The 23,441-nt window shown below is 39.6% G+C and overlaps 3 protein-coding genes across 5 annotated transcripts in view; 2 read left to right on the forward strand and 1 right to left on the reverse strand.

The window, feature by feature from the left end:
* Positions 1-613: 613 nt before the first annotated feature.
* On the forward strand, positions 614-8,157 carry LOC133520857 (uncharacterized). Its single transcript, XM_061855545.1, has 6 exons — positions 614-1,876; positions 2,562-2,753; positions 2,867-3,024; positions 4,027-4,174; positions 5,212-5,341; positions 7,140-8,157. The coding sequence occupies exons 1-6, from the start codon at positions 1,628-1,630 to the stop codon at positions 7,223-7,225; spliced, it is 963 nt and encodes a 320-aa protein (XP_061711529.1). The 5' UTR covers positions 614-1,627; the 3' UTR covers positions 7,226-8,157.
* Positions 8,158-8,723: 566 nt separating this feature from the next.
* Positions 8,724-10,746, forward strand: LOC133520334 (uncharacterized). The gene is made up of 2 exons (XM_061854707.1): positions 8,724-8,728; positions 10,047-10,746. Exons 1-2 carry the CDS (start codon positions 8,724-8,726, stop codon positions 10,744-10,746), a joined length of 705 nt encoding a protein of 234 aa, XP_061710691.1.
* Positions 9,212-23,441, reverse strand: part of LOC133520858 (V-type proton ATPase 116 kDa subunit a 1-like) — a 78,558-nt gene continuing 64,328 nt past the window's right edge. For all 3 annotated transcript variants that reach the window (XM_061855548.1, XM_061855549.1, XM_061855546.1), the window contains 5 exons: positions 22,496-22,582; positions 19,338-19,451; positions 17,649-17,775; positions 16,752-16,884; positions 9,212-12,975 (listed from right to left, as the gene is read on the reverse strand). In XM_061855548.1, the coding sequence (XP_061711532.1) occupies positions 12,876-12,975; positions 16,752-16,884; positions 17,649-17,775; positions 19,338-19,451; positions 22,496-22,582 (561 nt within the window). In that variant the 3' untranslated portion in view covers positions 9,212-12,875. The remainder of the gene's footprint in view (positions 12,976-16,751; positions 16,885-17,648; positions 17,776-19,337; positions 19,452-22,495; positions 22,583-23,441) is intronic.

The raw sequence follows: 23,441 nt of genomic DNA on the forward strand, positions 1-23,441 counted from the left end.
ATGATTACAATATTTACACATTTATTAATTTTCGTATGGTGTTACTTACCATGATTTATAAAATAAGTCAACCCTTTCGCTACCTATGTATCATGTAGGATTATGGTACCCTTACCCGGTGATGGTACCTTTTTGGATAATATTATGGAAGGTGCCTTGAATATCTGTACAAATAGCATTACTTATAATTACTTCGGACAAAAGTTTTATTATAAAATTTCATCCAAATTTGTCAACAGGGGAAACATATTATTTTTTCTTTGGAAGCAATTATTTCCGAAAATATTACATTTATCAATGAATGGTTACTGAAGACCTGTATTCGTTTTGAAATACCTATCACCTATCCAATGACGACATCTCACAATATAGGGTCGACCCGAAAAAAATATTCATCCCCACTTTTGGTGTAGGGAAGACACCCTATTAAAAAAATCTTTTTGTTTTCTGCCCCAGGTAATTTAATTTAAAATTTCTACTAAAATTTTAAATTATTGCAAGTAATTTAATTTGGTCGTTAATTGTCCTATATTTATTATTAGTACCAAGTAGTTTATTTCATAAATAAAATAATATAAATACCTACTATTAATTACCTACCTATATTAATAAGTAAATATTGTTAAGAAACTGTAATGAAGAAGTAATTTAATACACAATACCTACCTAACCACATGACACATTGGTATTTCTTATACACGCATCATCGTGCAAAGCGTAACGGGCTCAGCTGCGGTGTCGCGCGCTGATAATGAATTCCAATTTCACACCCAATGCATCTCTTCGCCATTTACTGCATGGGACGTTAGACGATAGGACTCCGTTAGAGTTGGGATACGCCCTACCTAAGATATAATCTGGCTAATAGCACCTTTCTTCTTCTTCACGTGCCATCTCCGTTCAGGAGGTTGGCGACCATATGACTATATGTCGCTCTATGTTCAGTCATGCGAATTAGTCTATCTATGCTCTTCACTTTTAACCAGACTCTTATAAATACGCTGCATTTCTTTTCTTAATTGTTGATACTACTTCTAGATCTTTTTTCATGATTTCCAAAACTCTGATATCAATATCAGTTATTCTATCAGACCTACACAGACAGATCTACCGTTTGTGCTAATAATGCTAATAATTGAAACCACATTGAAACCCGATCGAGCAAAGAGAATGATTCCAAGTAGAATCTTGAGTGCTTTGAGGCTTTCAAGACACGTGAGGTGAACAAATTTTGCTGACGAATGAAACAGTGTTTTCACCACACCAACTTGAGGAAAATACTGTAAACATTACAAGCTTAATTCACATTAATGCTATTAAATAATGATCATTCAAAATCATCACTTATAAGTCCATCCTATGAGCTAACGTGACGGAAACAACGTCAAATTTAGGTACATCAAATTACCTACTTTGCATTCTAGATTAAATTTTTCAAAGAAAACAGAGCATTTAAAATAAACGAAAATGTGTTGGTTAAATATCGTGTGCCATCCTTATTCCCAACGTCACAAATTGGGTCAATTGATGGAAAATGTGAGGCTACTGTTGCGTCTAAATCTATTACCACAGCTTATAAAACCCTCCCGCGAACGGCTACCCTTTTCAGTCCAAACTCAACCGCACAATGAGTCAAACTAAACCGAAAACGTGTGAAAAGAAAGTAAAAACCGCGGAACTAAAAGTGTTAAAGATACTAAGCAGAATAAATGCGTTAAAATTAAACGATTCGAATATGGCGCGCTTGGAAGTGGACATGAAGAGAGTTGAGATATACTTTTTAGCGGGAGTTTTGAAATTTAGGTTTCTATTTCCGGTAGCCATTTTGTTTTTTGTGTCTGCTATGTGGTGGATTTATTCGGAACTATCGTCAAAAGTATGAAATTCTGATTTCAGTATTTTATTTTTACATAAGGCCGACTAATTGTTAGTAGCTATATTTACAATAAATTGTATGACACCTTGTTACAGTGCAAGGGGCCTACCGCGAACACCTTTTTCTGTCACTCTTATTACCTTAATTGGAGTGAAAGAGAAAGTTGCCCTCAATTTGCGAATTTCTGTCTTAGAGGTAGGCCCTCTAGTAAAGTGTGAACAGAAAACTGACGCGTGTCTCAATTTATAGTCGCCATCAGCTAAATCGGAGCGGTCAATGTGCTCATAAATATCTGAGCACGCCTCAATTGTCAAGGCGTTAGAGTGCGTGTTCAGATATTTTTGAGAACCTCGGCCGCTCCGATATATTTAATGGCTACTGTGCGAGATAGATTGATAGACTATAGTCCCCACACTACACTCCTAGATGAATGTAGATTGGTGGCTTTACACACATCTTTGAATTTCTTTGCATGTACATAATTATAATTACGTTACATTAGTTTATTACGTTTTTTCTTGCTGTTCAGTGAAGTGTGGGGTGCTTTAAAAAGGGTGCGGGTTTTCAAGGGTCGGTAACGCGCATGTGGCAGCCCTGTTATTATACACGTCTATGGGCGGCCGAACCCAGTTTCTATCAAGCGAGCTGTATGCCTTTTTGTCGCTCAAAAAAATCTATTTTCCAGAACTGCCTCATCTCCCTGCCATCATCATCTAAAGCGCTCTTCCGCCCCCCTGAAGACTGCTCAATGTGCGTCGGTGTCGATGACGTCACGCGCGTCTCCAACATCTCTGCACAGGAGTTCGAGGAGCTGTATGCGTATAACACGGTGCCGGTCATTGTTACTGATGCTACTAAGGACTGGAAGGCTATTAAAGTAAGAAAGATAGATTCTGACCACGTAGATTTTGGTTGTCAAATATGCTTACCTTTTTCAGTAAAAAAGCTTTAAACTGTGAACAACTGCCTACAATATTTGATACTCCGCAGGAATTCAACTTCAACTTCTTCCGTGATTTCTACCGACAAGGGTCGCTGGGACGGCAGACTGGCGACTGCTCCTTCTTTGCCTACAATTCGGGGCTGCGGTCGCTCAGCGAGGTGTTCGCTATGGATGAGCGACGAGCGAACTTGTCTGGAGATCCATGGTAAGAGTTCTATCGACACTCGCTGGGGCGGCAGACTGGCGACTGTTCCTTCTTCGCCTACAACTCGGGGCTGCGGTCGCTCAGCGAGGTGTTTGCTATGGATGAGCGACGAGCGAACTTGTCTGGAGATCCATGGTAAGAGTTCTACCGACACTCGCTGGGGCGGCAGACTGGCGACTGTTCCTTCTTCGCCTACAACTCGGGGCTGCGGTCGCTCAGCGAGGTGTTCGCTATGGATGAGCGACGAGCGAACTTGTCTGGAGATCCATGGTAAGAGTTCTACCGACACTCGCTGGGGCGGCAGACTGGCGACTGTTCCTTCTTCGCCTACAACTCGGGGCTGCGGTCGCTCAGCGAGGTGTTCGCTATGGATGAGCGACGAGCGAACTTGTCTGGAGATCCATGGTAAGAGTTCTACCGACACTCGCTGGGGCGGCAGACTGGCGACTGTTCCTTCTTCGCCTACAACTCGGGGCTGCGGTCGCTCAGCGAGGTGTTCGCTACGGATGAGCGACGAGCGAACTTGTCTGGAGATCCATGGTAAGAGTTCTACCGACACTCGCTGGGGCGGCAGACTGGCGACTGTTCCTTCTTCGCCTACAACTCGGGGCTGCGGTCGCTCAGCGAGGTGTTCGCTATGGATAAGCAACGAGCGAACTTGTCTGGAGATCCATGGTAAGAGTTCTACCGACACTCACTAGGGCGGCGGACTGGCGACTGTTCCTTCTTAGCCTACAACTCGGGGCTGCGGTCGCTCAGCGAGGTGTTCGCTGTCGATAAGCGACGAGCGAACTTATCTGGAGATTCCTGGTAAAGTGTTCTACCGACGCTCGCTGGAGCTGGGGACCCATGGTTCAAATGTTAGAGGAGGGGACATATACACACACACAATTCGTTTCTAGTTGACTGCGGATCCCTAAAACGGATTTAAGTATCTATCTTGACGAATCTTACTTAACTTCTTAATAGACGAACGTACTTATCTCGCCGAATATTGTCCAGGTACGTCGGGTGGAGCACGTGCCTAGACGGTGAGACGCGAGCGCTCCGCGAATACTATTCGCGGCCCTACTTCCTCCCTCGAGGTGCTGAGAGCGACGCGACTGACTGGCTGTTCATGGGCGGCCCGGGACAGGGAGCACATATGCACGTGAGTATAACATCCCATGCACTCATCAAGCGCTCGTGTCTCGCCATCTAGGCACGTGTCTAAACTAGACGGTGAGACGCGAGCAGTATGCGAATACTACTCGCGGCCCTACTTCCTCCCTCGAGGTGCTGAGAGCGACGCGACTGACTGGCTGTTCATGGGCGGCCCGGGACAGGGAGCACATATGCACGTGAGTATAACATCCCATGCACTCATCAAGCGCTCGTGTCTCGCCATCTAGGCACGTGTCTAAACTAGACGGTGAGACGCGAGCAGTATGCGAATACTACTCGCGGCCCTACCTATTTCCTCCCTCGAGCTGCTGAGATCGATGTGTCTGACTGGCTGTTCATGGGCGGCTCGGGACAGGGAGCACATATGCACGTGAGCTGAGTATAATACATTCCATGCACTCATCAAGCGCTCGCGTCTCGCCATTTAGGCACGTGTCTAGACGGTGAGACGCGAGCGCTACGCGAATACACTTGCGATTAGGTCTTTCCCAAGCACTCAAACATAACAGATCATCTCGATTATACTGACGAGGATCTTGCCCTAACATTGTGCGCTATGGCTGTTGGTGGCTATAGATGGTTGTCAACAAAGTCAGTGACCGAAATGATCTTAAATAATAAATAAATATTATAGGACATTTATTACACAAATTGACTAAGTCCCACAGTAAGCTCAATAAGGCTTGTGTTGAGGGTACTTAGACAACGATATATATAATATATAAATATTTTATAAATACTTAAATACATAGAAAACACCCATGACTCAGGAACAAATATACATGCTCATCTCACGAATAAATGCCCTTACCAGGATTTGAACCCGGGACCATTTGCTTCATAGGCAGGGTCACTACCCGCTAGGCCAGACCGGTCGTCAAGATTTCCAACTCTGTAGACGGTGGCTTGAAACAAAACTACCATCCCTATTGCCCCAGTCAGGGTGACAGGGTGTCTTATTGTACAGTCGAGTTACTAAAAAAGACGCCACTAATAAAACATTCATTTATATGAGATCGTCAGGTGGATTCGGTGCGACACGTATCATGGCAGGCGCAGATACGCGGGCACAAGCAATGGCAGCTGGCTCCGCCGCCTGAGTGCCTGTATCAATGCCGCTGGATCACCTTCACCGTTAACCCTGGGGAGATATGTAAGTATTGAATTTAAAACCATGTGTCAAATATGATACGATTCATAGAGCAGCGAACATGTTAACTTTGCCATTTAACATAATTTATTTTTTCTTCTGCAATAATGTAACGCACAAGCCAGCATTATTGGACTCAAGTCGAAGCTCCAAATTCCGATTTTAAAAAAATTATCGAAAGATATTAGAAGCAAATAGTTCGTTATAAGTTAATAACATTTCTGATTTACAAGCAGGAAAAATATTGCACAACAAAATGTCTTTTTAACGATTTCGTAGTTGTATTTGTGTTTTGAAATTTCTTCTTTTTTACGGTTCCGTACCCAAAGGGTAAAACGGGACTCTATTACTAAGACTCCGTTGTCCGTCCGTATGTCACCAGGCTGTATCTCATGAGATACATGTTCGGTTCATGAGCCGTGATAGCTAGACAGTTGAAATTTTCACAGATGATGTACTCGTATTTCTGTTGCCGCTATAACAGCAAATACTAAAAAGTACGGAAAGCTCGGTGGGCGAGTCCGACTCGCACTTGTCCGGTTTTTTTTCAAAAGAGGAGTCCTGGGTGTCTAAATTTGCCAACCAAAAAACGACCTTTTGGGGTTTAAAATTACCAAGGTTATGAAATGTGTTCATTTGTGACTCTCGGCCCGATTCGAACTTGATACTGAACGTCATACGGAAGGTAGAGGCACGGAACAGAATCTCCATATACCAAGAAGTGTCCGACAAAAAACCATAAATAGGTGGCGCAACCATACCTAGAATACTTGAGAAAAAAATCTAATCATATACAGCGTACTTCACTCCGTCAATAATGCCTAGGTTCTTAGCTACTCTTGAGAGATTTGGAACTATTATTTATAGCTGACAGCTGGACACTTTTGCAACAATTCTGCCTAAGGAGTTTCTGTTTCTTGCCTCTACCTTCCATAATACGTCAAACATTTGCTAAAGATACGATATAGATTGGATATGTCAGTGTCAAAAGTGACGTTTCTTCAAACAAAAACGTATTCATATCGTATCTTTAGGAAATTTTTGACGTAATCGGCGGGCCGATTGTGATTGTGTTGTAGAGTCGGTCGGTCCACTCGGTCTTTAAAAAGAGCGCTCCGATCTCGGTCAATCGGTCAATGGAATTAGTTCGCTCTTTTAGTTCCATTAGTTCAGGAGCAAATCTCGAGATCTGGGGGCTTACCGCGAACCACGTTCGACGTGTTACCTCTCTGTCGCACTTGTAAATTCGTACGTAAGTGTGACAGGGAGGCAACACGTCGAACGTGGTTCGCGGTAAGCCCTCTGAAGGAAAGGAAGAAGCTAAATCTAAATCGATCCGGTCCTGCCGTTATCTAGTGTGCGAGAGGGACACCGCTATAGACTATTTGTTACTAGGTACCGACGTACCGACTACAGAGGGCCTACCGCGAAAACCGAAATTCGCAAATTGCGGGGATTTTTCTCTTTTACTCTCACTAACATGTAATTAGGGTGACAAAGAAAAATCCCCGCAATTCACGAACTTCGATTTTCGCGGTTATAGCCCAGAAGACCTACCGCGAACCACGTTCGACGTGTTGCTTCCCTATCACACCTACGTCCGAATTTATAAGTGCGACAGAGAGGCAACACGTCGAACGTGGTTCGCGGTAGGCCCTCTGAACTAAAGTACCGAGACCGATTAAAAGAAGGCCGTAGAGCGCTTAAGATGAACTAGTTCCTTTCGGTCCGTTGTGGGATTTCATTCCTTTTAGTTCTTCGGTCCTGACCGACTCAAGCCTAGTGTGTTGTATTATTGCAGTGGTGGTAGACACGAACCGCTGGTACCACCGCACCACCGTGTTGCCGGGCGACATCAGTATCACCATCGGAGCCGAATACGACTAAACTACTTTGTACACTCAAGGTATTAAATATCGATACGGACAGAGTGCCGAAAATATGTACAAACTACCTTAATGTATGGGCAGTAAGGGTGTGTATACATCAATTAATTTTTGACAAGCAGAAACGTCTGCGAACGATGCTATTAAGCTTAGAATAAATTTAAAAGGGGAAAAATTACTGCCTTGGGTGAGACTTGAACTCACGGCCTCTGGATCGATACTCCAGCGCACTGCCATCTGAGCCACCAAGACCTCACCCATAGGCAGCAAATTTTCCACGATATGGTTCTAGGGGACCCTAGCGACATCTTCCGTAAGAACATACAATGTGTATACATATTTTTGCTGCTTTGTCCGTGCCGAAATTTAATACCTTAACTGTAAAGCTACAAGTCACAAGTTAACCAGCAACACTGATTAGAAGGTGCTTATTATTGATTGGACCCGTGGATCCAGGTTTTCTCTCCCTCTCACTGAGCGAGATGGCTACGCGTGCCCGGGGTCGCGGGTATCATGTTTTTGTATTATAAAGTTTTGTACCTGTATACTTTTTAACCAAAAATTGCACCCTAAGAGAAAAGTATACCACGTTCTATTCTAGACTGCATCGGCAATTACTATCAGGTGAGATTGTGGACAAATGCTTACCTTTTCCTAATAAAATAAATAAATAAATAAAACGTGACATCAAGCGTACTCCCATCGTAAAGGCCGGCAACGCACTTACAACCCCTCTGGTGTTGCAGGTGTTCATGGGCGGCGGTAATCGATTACCATCAGGTGATCCGTCTGCTCGTTTGCCTCCCCTACCATAAAAAAAAACAATATCCCTCTTGAATTACTTTTAAAAAGTTAAAGGCACAACTTATTCTGTCATTCAGTACCATTCAATAAAATTTTGCAATATAGCTTGCTATAAAAAAAAAGAAATCTTGAAAAGAAAACAAATCTTAGAATCGTGGCTGCTCACAAAAAGTTTTTATGAATAATTTTTTTTTGAAAAATAATTTTATGTAAAGCTAATTGTGTAATTTAATTTTAATTGTATGTAACAATTTTATGGGCTCTTGGCCTGAATTAAACGTTTTTATGATTATTATTATTTATACTTTTAATGAAATAATGGAACTACCAATGACTATGTAATATTTTTATTTTACTTTCTTCTATTATGTATCGTTGACAACAATGTTGTGTATATTTCTGACGAAATACTTTGTAATATGTAATTTTGTATGATTATTGTACAAAATTGTATCTGAAGTGTACCTGTATTGTACAAATAAAGATTATCTTATCTTAAAATATAAAAGTTGTATAGTTTTTGATTTTATTCAGCAGTCTTGCAAGAACGAGACGTGTAAGGTCGTTTATCTTACGATCTCATTCTATCCTATAGTTTGAATTGATGCTGACCGGGTCGCGTAGACGCGGCCCGCGGCTATATTAGTAATAGTATTAGTAGTAAACACTTTATTGCACAAAACAAGTACCGTAAAATGGGGTGAGTAGGGACGAAGTCGAAGTTCAAACCTTCATACCATTTTATTTTTACATATGTAAACTGAATGGTGTATATAATAAGTGTTCCGGACGTTTGTATTTTCGATTTTTCATTATTTTGGATAGTTCCATTTCATAACTTTTACAATAAACACGAAATCCCACCTCACCCCGTAGCCCCTCGTAGTTGGGGTGAGATGGGATTTCATACAAATGTGATTTTGGAACATTGTTGGATCGATTTTTTTTATTATGAAAATTACTATAGCTCCATTTCAAGTTGTAATACATTATTTAGGTAGCAGTAGCTTTAAAATTCCATCTCACCCCCCTGCCATCCCTTCTCTACTCATTCATAACCCAACCCTCCCCGCGATCTCAACTAACCCCATTTTACGGTACATAACATATGCATTTTCTCGAAAATGTCCAAGGATATTTTTGTAAAGATAAATCTTAAAAGCTAAAAATGAAACTATATTCGTTGCATACTACATAAACATTTATTATTGTGATCTTCAACATGTGAACTATTGCCCTATCGGAATGACTCGAACTATCTTAGAGAGAGCACACCAATACATCAGATTAAGTACAAGGGATCAAGAATACAAAATTATTAATTCACACATTTATTTCCTAAATTGCAAAAAAACATGTACACAATACAAAAATGTTATTTTGAACATAAGCAAAGGAACAGTTAAAGAATTTAATGTTTGTCCCATTTCGTAACTTATCACAGTGACAATCAATATAGGGACCGTGCGCATTGGAGGGTCTGCCATCTTGTGGTCTGAATCGGAACCATAAACAGGCACATTTACACGTCAAGAGTTTTCTTGTGCATAGTAGGTTCTGCCATCTTGTGGGCTCCATCGGAACAAAAAACATCACATTTACGCCTCGCGCCAAAAATCTGACGGCTCCTGTGCTGCCTCCTATAGTTCATGCACGCTCCCTATATGGAAGCCGCTAGTATGAAGTGTGGAATTAAAAGGAGGAAAATCTCTTATGGCAGAACTATTGCAAAAGTGACCAGCTATCAGCTTTAAATAATAGTTCCTAATCTCTCCTGTGGCGCTAGGTAGGCTCATGGATTACATGAATCATAGAGGTATAATATAGAGATGAAATGGGGGAGAAGCAACAAATAACCCGACCAAATTACGTAGGTTGTTTTGGGTATGTTGTCAGGAATGTTAAAATGTGTTTTTAATTTTGTCGCATTGCGTATGTTCTGTCCCGCACGGACGCACGCGTATAGCACATCTATATAAATAGGTCTATGACATTCACCATAAACTCTGTGGCACCAGCTGGGGAGCTTCGGCGGATTGCTTACGCACATCAGGGATCGCGCTTGTGTACTCTGCGGCGGAGTACTGCGCACCAGTATGGTTGGGGAGTGCACATACCAACAAAGTGGACGTCAAACTGCACGATACCATGCGTTGCATCTCCGGCACTATCAAATCTACTCCGGTCCACTGGCTGCCACTACTAAGCCATGTAGCCCCGCCTCATCTCCGACGCGCTCAGGCTTTGAAGAGAGAAGTGGAGAAGATTCTGAAAAATCCAACGTTACCAGCCCATAAAGAGTTCTGCTACCCTCCCCCACAACGTTTGGTCTCTCGAAACCCACCCTGTGCTATAGCGCCAAGCCTAAGCAATTTTAACATCTTGGACCGGTGGAAAGATGAATGGTCTACTGCCACGGTTGGAAAAGATGACCTCTATCTCCCAGATCCGACGAAAAAACCAAAAGGGTTCCATCTACCTCGAAAGATCTGGTGTCGTCTGAACAGGTTGAGAACAGGTCATGGCCGCTGTAATTATTTCCAACATAAGTGGGCTTGGAAGGAGTCTCCGCTCTGCGAGTGCGGCGAAGAAGAACAAACCATTGAGCACATATTTCGGCGCTGCCCACTTCACTTCTATCCTGGCCCAGCTGAGGATCTAGATGTCTTGACACCCGACGTAGTTACCTGGCTTAACAACCTCAAAGCTGTTCTCTGATTGCCTAACCATGCATGCCATACGATTAAATAAATGACATTTTATTTCGGTGTATTGTGGCGCCGCCTCTTTAATGTTTTTTGATGGACACTTTTCATACATAGAGATGTTCCTCCTTTTATTCCACACTCCATAGTTGCTAGGACCCTCACACTGTTGTCAATGTTATAAAGTACGAAAGCGTACTGAAATTAAATTCCTTGACCTAAGACGCTGAAAGTAATGACAAATAATGTAGCCAATTTAACACCTGAAGTAGAAGTACAAAGAATTTAAAATGAAGGTGGATTGTTAAAGAAAATTTTGTAGCCACAGTAAATTTACTGCCATCTTTCGACACATGATTATAACATTTAGAGCGCCATTTGATTTTGATCCTTATTCAATGATATGTGTTAAATTTGTTGCGACATCGCTGGAAACGATTCCGCCATACCTTTGGCCAGGGCCGGGTTTAGGGGCTACAGCTTGGGGCCTCCACAAAAGAGGGGCCCCCACAATAGAGACTTCGGAAAATTAACCATTTTATTTGGAAAATAATTTGAGGCCAGGGGGCCGCCACTCCTTTATTGCCCGAGGCCTCCAGACCTCTAAATCCGGCATTGCCTTTGGCCTTTAATCTATTAGATGGCGCTACTGTTTGATATTTAACAAATTTAACACATATCAGTGAAAGAATAAGGATCAAAGTCAAATGGCGTTCAAAAGTTTTAATCACGTGTCGAAAGATGGCAATAAATTCACTCTCCTTCTTCCTCGCGTTGTCCCGGCATTTTGCCACGGCTCATGGGAGCCTGGGGTCCGCTTGACAACTAATCCCAAGATTTGGCGTAGGCACTAATTTTTACGAAAGCGACTGCCATCTGCCCTTCCAACCCAGAGGGTAAACTAGGCCTTGTTGGGATTAGTCCGGTTTCCTCGCGATGTTTTCCTTCACCGAAAAGCGACTGGTAAATATCAAATGATATTTCGTACATAAGTTCCGAAAAACTCATTGGTACGAGCCGGGGTTTGAACCCGCGACCTCCGGATTGCAAGTCGCACGCTCTTACCGCTAGGCCACCAGCGCTTGTCAATAAATGCTTGTAATGGCAATAAATTCACTGTGTCCACAAAGTTTTCTTTGACGTCTATTTCAAATTCTCTTTGATCATGTCACTGTAGGTTTTAACCAAAAGCAGCCACAATATTTCGCACAACTCTAAGCATTTTAGTATTCATTTACTTATGTTTTGTACCCTTGAGAACGGAATGGTATAAAAAAATATAAAGTTTAGTTACAGCATTTATGATTTCAACAATTATACTTATCTTACGCGTTAAAAGAGAAGCGAAAATAACACCAATAAATACATTACACTAGGTTCAATATTAAGTGGCTTTAAGTCCGTGGAAATACCGACCTAAGTTCTACAATCACATCAAGTAGGCTAAGCAACGTTTTAAGAGATCTAAAGTTTTATTTTATATAACCTTTATTTTGACTATGTATCAAAATTTTCTAATGTTTATTATATTAACGCATTCACTGCCAACGTTTTCGTAGCGCTACACGCGTAGCCGATTGTGGCGTTTTCCCGCTTTGTAGAGGAAAGCGACTGAACAGAGCGCCCGCCGAGCGGGTTCCCGGCACTCAATGTGTTAATAGAAATTCAACTAGTTTACAATTTTTATAAATAGGTATTGAATGAAGTTGAATTTAATGTTTATATTTTTTAATTATGAATGCTTTTGACTAAATTCTTAACCCCGTAAGAATTACCACACAATTTATTCATGGTCTTTCTGATTCTAGTTTTACAGTTTAGTTATTTTTCAAAAAATCAATGTACCCAAATGTAACAAAATTATCATTTTAAGAAATGTCAAAATTACATTAAATATATAACAATTAAGTTTAAGTTTCTACTGTAAACATACGCAAAGTTAATAGCTATAAAGCTTAATTTTCTTAAAGGGGTACTCTTTTCTATTAACCGCTGTGGTAAAAATATTACTTATATGCACTATTGTACACATAAAATCTGTGTATGTCCCATAAGGGGCGTTACGAGGTTAAGTGGAAACATAGTATTGTAATATCTGCCATAATAAAGTTATTTGTGTTGCTCGCCTGATGGAGGTTGTGTTTACTCGTCGCCCTGGCCGGCGGACTCGAGGATGACCTCGAACGAGAAGGGCTGGAAGAGGTAGCCCTCGCCGGCGTAGAACTTGCTCTGGAACTCCACCCTGAAATTAAAATGACGTTTTCATCACACTTGCTCGAAAAATCTTATTTCATGCAGGTGTACTGAAGGACAAAGGCCTATTTTGTTCCCGCGGGAGTTATCGAGGGAGTTAAAGCTATTTTTTAAAATTATGTCACTTATTCATACAAACCAAGTAGCATAAATGAGTTTTACTTTTAAAATACTGACGTTTATAATTTAATATTTTTAAAATTGTTAATTTTATTAATTTAACAGCCGTTTAATTATTTTTACATCATTTTCAATCGTGGCTGAATGCCGAATAGGTCTGTGCCTTCGATGCCTAACCTGTCAAGAAATTACAAAATGGCGGACGAATGTTTGATATGTCACCGTATTTAAGAATTATTTCACTTAAAATTTAGTTTTTTCTTCGTAAGTGTGATGTAAATCATTGTGTGTAACTCCGGGGGTAAGAATATTGCAGACTCGAGTCTTTAATTCCGGTCTTAAATTCCCGCCCTCGTATCCAAGATTTCACTTACCCCCCTCGTTGCATAATGTACTATAGTAACATTTATAACCCTTGTCATCATGTCTCACATATTAAAACTAGTAGTTCGCCCCGAACTGTGAACTTGCGGTTCGCCAAAAAGATAGATCAAATGAACTTGTTGCACCTACTTATCCCCTTATTCATAAACGTCTACTAAATTTGAAAAGCCGCTAATAATCGTTTGTCCCTTTCCGACGTATTGGTATGGAAAGGGACAAACGATTATTAGCGGCTTGTCAACTTTAGTAGACGTTTATGAATAATGGGGTTAGTCGGCAGTGGATCGAAAACCACGTGCGATTTATTGTAAGGTCTGTGGATTAATTGATAGAATTAAGTTACCATAGAGATTAAAATAGACTGTATCTGTTTTAAGCCGTAATCTTGTCAAATATAGAATACCTGTATTATATTTATTTTATTTTTAATAAAATCGTAAATTAAAAAACAAGATTATAAATACACATATCGAGCACTTTCATTTGATACCAACCTCGATCATATTTGCTTGCAAATAAATGACCAGAATAGCAAGACCCCTCCCAAATAGCTTTTTGGCCTTCTAGCTCCATAACGCCTTGATCGAGCCTTCTCATAATTTAATGACTAAAAGATAATGCCCTCAACTACACGTTTACCTAATTTCATTTAAATTCTTACAGATTAACTTAAGTTATTGTCCATCAAACTATCCACTGATAGTTCGGCTTAAAAACATCGGAATGCCGGGACGTGCCCCTAGCCAGCCGTGTGTTCCAAGTTGAATGTAAGAACTTTACTTCGCTTTGATCGCTCGTTCGATGACAGTTCAGTTGCCCCAATTTGTCACACGAATACGAAATAGATACTAAAACAGTATTACCGAGTAAGAAATGGCCAATCAATCCGTAATTTAGATAGATAGACAGATAAACCATTTATTCGCTTGCCACACACAACTAAACAAAAAAAAAATACAAACAATAGCAACACCAAAATAAAAATTAAATAAAAAACAAAAAGCATCAATAAAAGGTAATGTGTGGTGTGTGCGCTGCAGCAAAACAAAAGGGTTCTGGCTCAGTAATACGCTCCACTCTTTCGGGTGAAGCACTGATAATTCTGCTAGAACCCAGATCACGAACTATTCACGATGTAACAAAAAAAAACATATATATATATATACATAAATAATTAGTAGCTTACCTATAAAATAATAATAATAAATGTCGTAGTATGGATTATGTAAAAGTGTGGTGCGTGTTGGTGTATCGTATTTATTATGAGGTATACAAAAATGGATTAGGCAGTAAGGTTATTATATTATATATATGTTGTAGTAGTGAACCACGCCTTCATTCCTCGATTAGGTCAAAGGGCGAATACGCCATAGTAAAAATCGTTTCAGTGTCTGTTAGAATGTGCGCGATATGTCCATATACGCATAAATGTTTGTGAAAGTTCTTAAGGGCATTCTGCTGAACATATTCTTGCGTAACCTTGGCAACAAACTGTGCTGTTTGGCAAATAAAACATGTATACTTACCACTTAAGATTAATCTTGAAATAAATAAAGAAATAAAAAATGTAAAGAGGCAAGAAATAGTACATTACTATAGAGATCGGTAACGAAGGGTTTGAGGCCAAGTAGATATACGCGGCCGGCAACTCCATTTCTCACCGATATTTGTATACTTAGTGCTTTTCTCAAACTTGCAATAAAAAATGAAAAATGTAGTCAATTTGTTTTATTCGTAGATTTACACAGTTATAACAAATTTTGAACATACTACTATTTGATGGTTGAATGCTCAGAAGTGTCACAATTTGATGTTTAATGGCACAAGAAGATTGCCTTACAGGCCTAGGTGTGTAAGGCTGTATGAAATACATACATATATATAATACTTAGAATAAGTCATAATCATAAATACATAGATAAATAAATAGTTCATAAGCAGGGGTCGTACAAAAAGTGCGGGTGACGTCAAACCACTTATAGGATGATTTCAAATAGTATTTTTGATTTTCATAAACAATTATCACTTATCATTTATCAACCTCTTTATTAAGCGATATCGTCACTTGAAATGAGTAAGTACGTTTTTGACTGACACATTGTCAATCAGATGAACAATAAATTGACTTCGTTATTGTTTAGCTATTGTATCTTCACGATTATATTTAGCTAACATTTATAAGAAAACGCTCTAAAATGTCATCTTTACTCAAATATTGTGGCAATTTTCCGTATTTTTTGTATTTTACTACATGTCACACGGAAGTTTAAATATAAACTCAAACATCATCCTGTGTGCAAGATTACGTCCTTTTTACGTCATCCGCACTTTTTGTCCGACCCCTGTTCATAAGATAAGATCGGGTACACAAAAACTGTAAGAGAGTGCAACATTCGCCGATAAACGTTATGTTTGGCGAAATATTATGTAAATGTATATTGTACCAACTTTTTTCATCAAAAAAAAAAATCCCTTTACATATTATCGTGTCGGATACGTAGTATTTCCGGACCTAATTTGAAGTAAGTCATGTGAACATTTCATTGCAAGTTTGAGAAAATATATTACATTAAGTTGGCAAGCAATAGGGACCGTGCGCGTTGGAGGGTCTGCCATCTTGTGGCCTGAATCGGAACCATAAACATGTATATTTACACGTCACATGTTTTCTTGTGCATAGTAGGTTCTGCCATTTTGTGGGCTACATCGGAACAATAAATATCACATTTACGCCAAAAATCTGACGGCCGCTGTGCTGTGCACGCTCCCTATAAACATGCAATTTAAACTTTTCGTCAAAGCCATGCCAGTGGGAATAATATATTAATCTGAAGTAAAATTGCCACCGCGGGGTGAGGTTTCTATTCAGTCAGGCGTGGCCACTCTGTACGTAGTATTAATTCTGTGGCCTGGGGCCCATTTCTCGAACGGTATTAGAGTAATATTAGTCCACGAAATGTCAAATCGTATGGGTTACCCAACACAAGTAATATTATTATTGGAGAAATGGCCCCTGGGCTATAACCGCGAAAATCGAAGTTCGTCAATTCCGGGCATTTTTCTCTATCATTCTAATTACGTCTTAAGTAAGTAAATATTCTTTATTGCACCACAAAGAAGACAAATAAAAAAAAAACAGATTTACAATGTAAAGAAAGGTAGCAACAGGTCTTAGTGAGAGCAAAAGAGAAAGATCCACGCAATTAGCGAATTTCCGTTTTCGCGGTAGGCCCCCAGGTAGGAGCTCGGGTGTGTACGCACCAGTGCAGGCGCAGCGTGTGCAGGAAGGCGGACAGCCCCTCCATGAGCACCAGGATGGACACGGAGATGGCGGCCCAGCCCGCGAACACCACGTACAGGAAGATGCCGCCCGAGAACCCGCTGGACTGCAGGCCTGGACGGAAATATGTAGCTGTGTAATGAATCACGCATTCTGTACATTTTCAACCGTTTAAACGGCACGCCTATCGTGTTCGGCGCGTCGACATGAAACTTATTGGAATGCAGGCTGACATTGGGTGGCAGCCCCGCGCGTCAGGTGACGCCTTCGGTCAAAGGCTTAGGCGTCCGTAACCTAAGATACCTAAACTGTCAAAAACGAATATCATGAGATACCATAATAACTCATACAGGCTAATTCGAACGTTGACTGACATCGGAATGATATTTGAATCGTATTATTTAGTTATCGTGCTCCCACGCAACATGTACACACATGTGACACCGTTTTTGAACAGTGGCAATAAGCTTAAAATGGAGGCCCGTAGAAAATTACGTTTTGCTTCACTCTCGTTCGGGACTATGCTGACCAAACAACCATCATACCTCCACGAAAGACTCTCTCGAACACGTAAGGCAACCCCCCGCCTCATCTGTCCAAGACACAGATCGGCTAGTTTCCGTGGCAGCTTCCGGTACGCTGCTACGCGGTGTTGGAACAATCTTCCGCCACCAATTTGAATTTGCCAACGTGAAGCGTCTCCGTTTCCATTTGAGCAATAATGCTTCGTATGTCCGTCTGTCTTTCTCTACAAGTCGCATTTCTCAACCGATTTTCGAGATATTTTGTGAGTGTATCCAATATTTACATAGATTTTTTTGTACGGAGAGTTTTCTTTTTTTTTGAGCTATGAGAGTATAAAGTCACTAGTCAGATACCTTTCCGAAGCAGCATGTTCCAGGCCACTTCAGCCAGCTGCGCGTGGGCGAGGGACAGGGCCCACAGGCGCAGGTACGAGGCCGTGTGGGAGATGCTTCCTAGCACGTACTCGATCGTGTGGATGGCCTGAGGAATACAACACGGTGTAAATTATTATTATAATAACGATGCATATAGGATACAATATAATGTCATCTCGCCTTGTGTGGTAGGGCACAGCACAGCGGATGTCATTCCAGATCTAGAGCAGAGCCCAACTGGGGAAGTACCTCCACCTTACAGAAAACCGCAGCCAAATAACACTTGACCCTACTCATAGTGTTGTGTTCCTGCCGGTGAGTAAGGTTGCCAGAGCTCAACGAGGGGGGTGGGGTTAGGGTCGGCAACGCGCATGTAACTCCTCTGGAGTTGCAGGCGTACATAGGCTACGGAGACTGCTTACCATCAGGCAGGCCGTATGCTTGTTTGCTACCGACGTAGTATAAAAAAAAAAAAAAACAATATCTAGAGCATTTTATAAGGCCTATTATATATTATTTTTCCTTTGACTTAGCTGAACATAATAAAATTGTCAAAATTCAAAAATTTATTCTGCAAGTAGGCCTCAAGGGCTCTTTTACAAGTCAATACAACATTTATTGTAACATCATATAGTGACATGAAAAATACATAACAACATTTATAAATATAACAGCCAATACCTGGGTAAACATTACATTATAATAATCTTAAAATAAATAATTACTACAATACAATAGAGATGTATAGTCTCTATGGTTAAAAACACATTAAATCTGGAGATGTAAAAGGTCCCCAATGTCAGAGTACTAATACTAATAAAATTTGGAGGTGTAAAGTCTCTCCAAGTGTCAAAATAAAATTTATACTAAATAAATAAATCGCGTCTGGACTGTTAAGCTAGCAGTCTCATAAACTAATGCTACAGAATACATAACTAGTATGTACCAAGTCAAGAATATTATTCAATATGACAGAGACGTATAGTTATTTTCTTAACAGACATTTTAAAGGTTTCACAACGCTGAGGTGCATATTTTTGAGAGACTCTTCAATAGGGTTGTTTCCATCTACAAATCTTAGGGCAGAATTGTATCCCAATAAATTCTTTTGGATTATAAGAACATGTTAAACTACTTTTAGGGGACCTGTAATGACCATATTTTTGTAAATATTGAATTTAAAATATCTTTTGGCACACGTCACGTGACCAAACTCGAAACGTCATCGAAGATTCTGATGACGTCACAACTCTCGGATTGACACTGTTGACAGTTAGGCGATAAACAACAAATGACAATGTCAGTTGACAGTTCGTATCTTCTACGTGTGTATGTAGTTATGTGTCAAACCGTAAGCTGTGACGCCACACAATTTTCGAAGAGCGTTTTGGGCGCGAAAGCATCTGTCAAAATATATTTTGTTAATTTAACATATTTAAAGCCGTTTTTAGTATAAAAGTTGAATTTTAGGGCAACTTTTAGTTAATATAGAACGTAATACAAGCGTTTCAAAAAATTGGAAACAACTCTCGTGGACTGTAATTTTTTAGCGGTCGATATCAATGTCCCACATTGGCGCTACTAGGAAGTTTAAAATAAACTTCAGATTTACAATTTAAGATGTAGTTCGTAAGGAGTATCGAAGCATTGAATCCGAAGTGAAGGTACCTGGTGGATGAAGACCTCGGTGATGTCCTCGTCGTGGTGCCCCCCGGCGGGCACGGGCGCGCCGCCGGCGGAGCCGTTCTCGGCGGCACCCTCGATGCTCTGGTGACCCGCACGCTGGAACACAGTCTTTTTAATTCAAAATATCCTAAAGAGTGGAAAGATAAGATAACACCAAACAATATAGCATATATTCTTAAAAAGGACGACCGGTTTGGCCTAGTGGGTAGTGACCCTGCCTACGAAGCTAATGGTCCCGGGTTCAAATCCTGGTAAGGGCATGTATTTGTGTGATGAACATGGATATTTGTTCCTGAGTCATGGGTGTTTTCTATGTAGTTATAGATAACTAGTAGGTACGACTACTCACGTGCGACCAATTTAATTGATCGATAAAATACCGCAAGGCATCAGGGCTATTACCGCAAAAATTGAAGTTCGTCAATTGCGAGCATTTTTCTCTGTCACTCTAAATACGTCTTAGTGAGAGTAAAAGAGAAAGATCCCCGCAATTTGCGAATTTCGGTTTTCGCGGTAGGCCCCCAGAGGGCTTACCGCGAACCACGTTCGACGTGTTGCCTCCCTGTCACACTTACGTACGAATTTATAAGTGCGACAGAGAGGTAACACGAACACGTCGAACGTGGTTCGCGGTAGGCCCTCAGAGCCCACTCACAAATACCCTCAGATCAGAGAAGGTACTATCTGAACGCGCCTTTGTTGTCAAGGTGTTAAAGGGCCAATGACATCCACACTTCCCGATATCCGGCCTACTGATTTTGCAGTACCGATGTCGGGCCTGATAATCGTTTTCCGTTTCACGTAATATCAGCACATCGTTAACAATATTTGAATAAAAATGGTTCATAAGTATGCCAAAATGGCAAACATTGAACATTTTTGGCAATTAGAGACAAAGTATTTTTCACATGTCTAATATTATAAAAGATGAAGATTATTAAGAAGATGTCATGGGGTTGAGTCATGGGTGTTTTCTATGTATTTAAGTATTTATAAATATTTATATATTATATATATCGTTGTCTAAAGTACCCTCAACACAAGCCTTATTGAGCTTACTGTGGGACTTAGTCAATTTGTGTAATGATATCCTATAATATTTATTTATTTATTTAAAGGAAATGCTTAAACAATTAAATTATTTTAACTAATGCATATTTATGTATGAAGCGGTGGTGGCCGAGTGGATATGACGTCCGACTTTCAATCCGGAGGTTGTGGGTTCAAATCTTGGCTCGTACCAATGAGTTTTTCGGAACTTATGTACGAAATGTCATTTGATATTTACCACTAGCTTTTCGGTGAAGGAAAACATCGTGAGGAAACCTGCACACATCTGCGAAGAAATTCAAAGGTGTATGTGAAGTCCCCAATCCGCATTGGGCTAGCGTGGGGACTATAGCCCGAGCCCTCTTGCACATGAGAGGAAGCCTGTGCCCAGCAGTGGGACGTATATAGGCTGAATTATTATTATTATTATATTTATGTTATTTCATTTAGTGCAAATGAAGCCGCCCGTATCGAGTAACCGGGGACCGGTTCTTGTTTAGCTCGGCCGGTCGGTATGATAACAGACGCGCTCAATTTGTAATATTTGCAATCATAATGTCATTTTCGAATTATATGTGTACGAGTAGTGTGTATTGCATTGTATAGCTAATTATTAAATACTGCGGAATGGAGTATCGAGACGAACCATTGTGGTTTAACGATACGTTTCGATCAAATATTCTGTAATTGTGATTTATCTGTAATAAAAAAAAAAATAGACAACAAAAAAAATCTACATTCAGAACTTAGAAATAGTCACCTACATTATAACAGCAACCTGGAGTTATCACCTATCAAGTATCGCTGATAATTGCAAAAAAGTGTACATATCTAAATAGTTCCAATATTTTTAACTCTTAAATCCATGTTTTTCTTATTGCCTGAAATTAACATATGTGTTTCATAATTGCTTACTGATTCTGGGAAAAATAAAAATAAAGTTAAAACATCGATTTTACTGCTAAATCAGTGTTAGATTTTACATAGGCTAAATCATATTTATGTAAATATATAAATTTCAGTAAGAGTTGTATTGAAAAATCGTACTACTATCAGAAAGGTAAACTATTTCTGATATACCTATGATAAAGATTTTAAATATAAAACAATTGCAAACTGTTTTCCCAAAATCATACACTAAAAACACTAACTATTCCAGATACTACAAATTTCCGCCATTTTGTCTTAAAACGAATGTAATTTTTTTAAACTAAAATACTGCACTTTATGAATAAAACATCTGAAAGTGTATTAATTTACGATCATAATAATTATACAGGACAATCAATTTTATCTAATTATGCATATTATATGTTTTTTGTTGTGTAGGCGGCAAACATCACTATTTAAGGGTTAAACATAATTGGGAACGTTCATTCTTGTAAACAAACAGGACCGCATTATTATATCGTCTCTGGCAACTTTGTATTAGGACGCCAATCATAGCGCTCTTTCGATTCTGAATAAAATTCGTCAAATCTCACCTCCATCTGTCCACATGAGAGCGTAAAAAAACAAAATTAATTAATATTTTAGCAAATGACCTATTAAATCATAAATTACTAGAAAGTACTAAAAAACCAATACTGTGTACTGTAATAGTATTTTATATTATCGTGATGTAATAAAGAGCTTTTCAGTAGAATACTGTGTTTAAGCCACCAAGCTTGCTGAGTGGCCTAAGTAAGGTACAAAGTTGAAAAACTTGTATGCTTATACAACGTGTATATAACTCTGATATAGATGAACAGCACGTGTCGATTAAGGTATTTCTAACCTATGTAAAGTCTCATTCCAAACGACACAGTATTAAATTGATGATTTACGATTTAATAATTCGGAACAGCCCCTATGTAGATACACGATTAAAGAGTATGTGATGTCAATAGTGAGAAGGAACTCTACTTGGGATCTCGGTCAATGTCCAGGGAGTAGAGACATGTTGTATACATACATTTTCATTCATTCATTTGATACTTTTTCTATGAGTAAACTAAAATAATAATACATGATAAAAAATAATTAAGATCACTTGTTCCAACTATGACAGCTTGATTAAACGTAAGTGTGAGGGAGACAAGTATACTCACGGCGCGTTTCTTCTGGTCTTGCATGATGAAGTACGGCTTGCCGAGCAGCATGACGGGCACGCACAGCAGCGCCACCACCACGAAGAACTGGAACCAACACCACACGTTACTTTATGGCCTGAGCATCTTGTTAGCTGAGCCTCGATTGACTTATTATACCCCAAGTTTGGAAACAAGCTAAATATGACAGTTAGAAAACAAAGTAGCAAAAATGATAATAGGGAATTTGACCGCTAGTCAAATCAGTTTCATATACAATGTGTTTGTGCACGTATAGTGGAGCCGTTAACCATGTATAGTACGATGAATTTTATCGACAAATCACCCCCCATACCTATGTTTTTTTAATGTAATCATAATCATTCTTTATTGCAACCATGGTACAGTATAGATGTTATACATGATATACAATGTCTCACATGGACCCTGCAAGGGCACAGCATATAATATCTTATTATTCATAACTCATAACATATTATCATATTATTAGCAAAATTATCAACTTATTTAAGAAAGTCATGAAGCAATTCTTATATTACATATGAGATCACTAATAAATGTCAAACAAATAAATTAATTAATGTACAATATTCATAATACAGATTTAGTTTTTGGTTATAAAATTATGTCAATAAATAAATATAATTGTTTTCATTATAGTTAATTATAATTGCTTAGAAGGTGTCTGTAACATCATCATCAAAAAAGTCCTGTAAGTTGTAGTAACATTTATTTATCAGAAAGTCTTTCAACATTTTATTAAATTGTTTGTAATTTTTTTGAGCCTTGATATCATTTTTAAGGTGGTTATATATTTTAACTGCCATGACTTTTGGACTTGTACTATGGAGTTTAGAGGTTGAAGGCAAAGCTAAATTATGTTTAAACCTTGTTTCGAAGCGTCGGGGCTGGTCTACTAATTTTGTAAATAGGTCCGAATGTTTTT

Source organism: Cydia pomonella, chromosome 8 (assembly GCF_033807575.1).
Source record: "Cydia pomonella isolate Wapato2018A chromosome 8, ilCydPomo1, whole genome shotgun sequence".
In the NCBI taxonomy this organism is placed as follows: Eukaryota; Metazoa; Arthropoda; class Insecta; order Lepidoptera; family Tortricidae; genus Cydia; species Cydia pomonella.

Coding starts and splice junctions, on each gene's coding strand:
- LOC133520857 (XM_061855545.1), top strand. CDS start 1,628: ATGAGTCAAACTAAACCGAAAACGTGTGAAAAGAAAGTAAAAACCGCG. Junction 1,877..2,561: donor ATTCGGAACTATCGTCAAAA/GTATGAAATTCT, acceptor TCTATTTTCCAG/AACTGCCTCATCTCCCTGCC. Junction 5,342..7,139: donor CGTTAACCCTGGGGAGATAT/GTAAGTATTGAA, acceptor GTATTATTGCAG/TGGTGGTAGACACGAACCGC.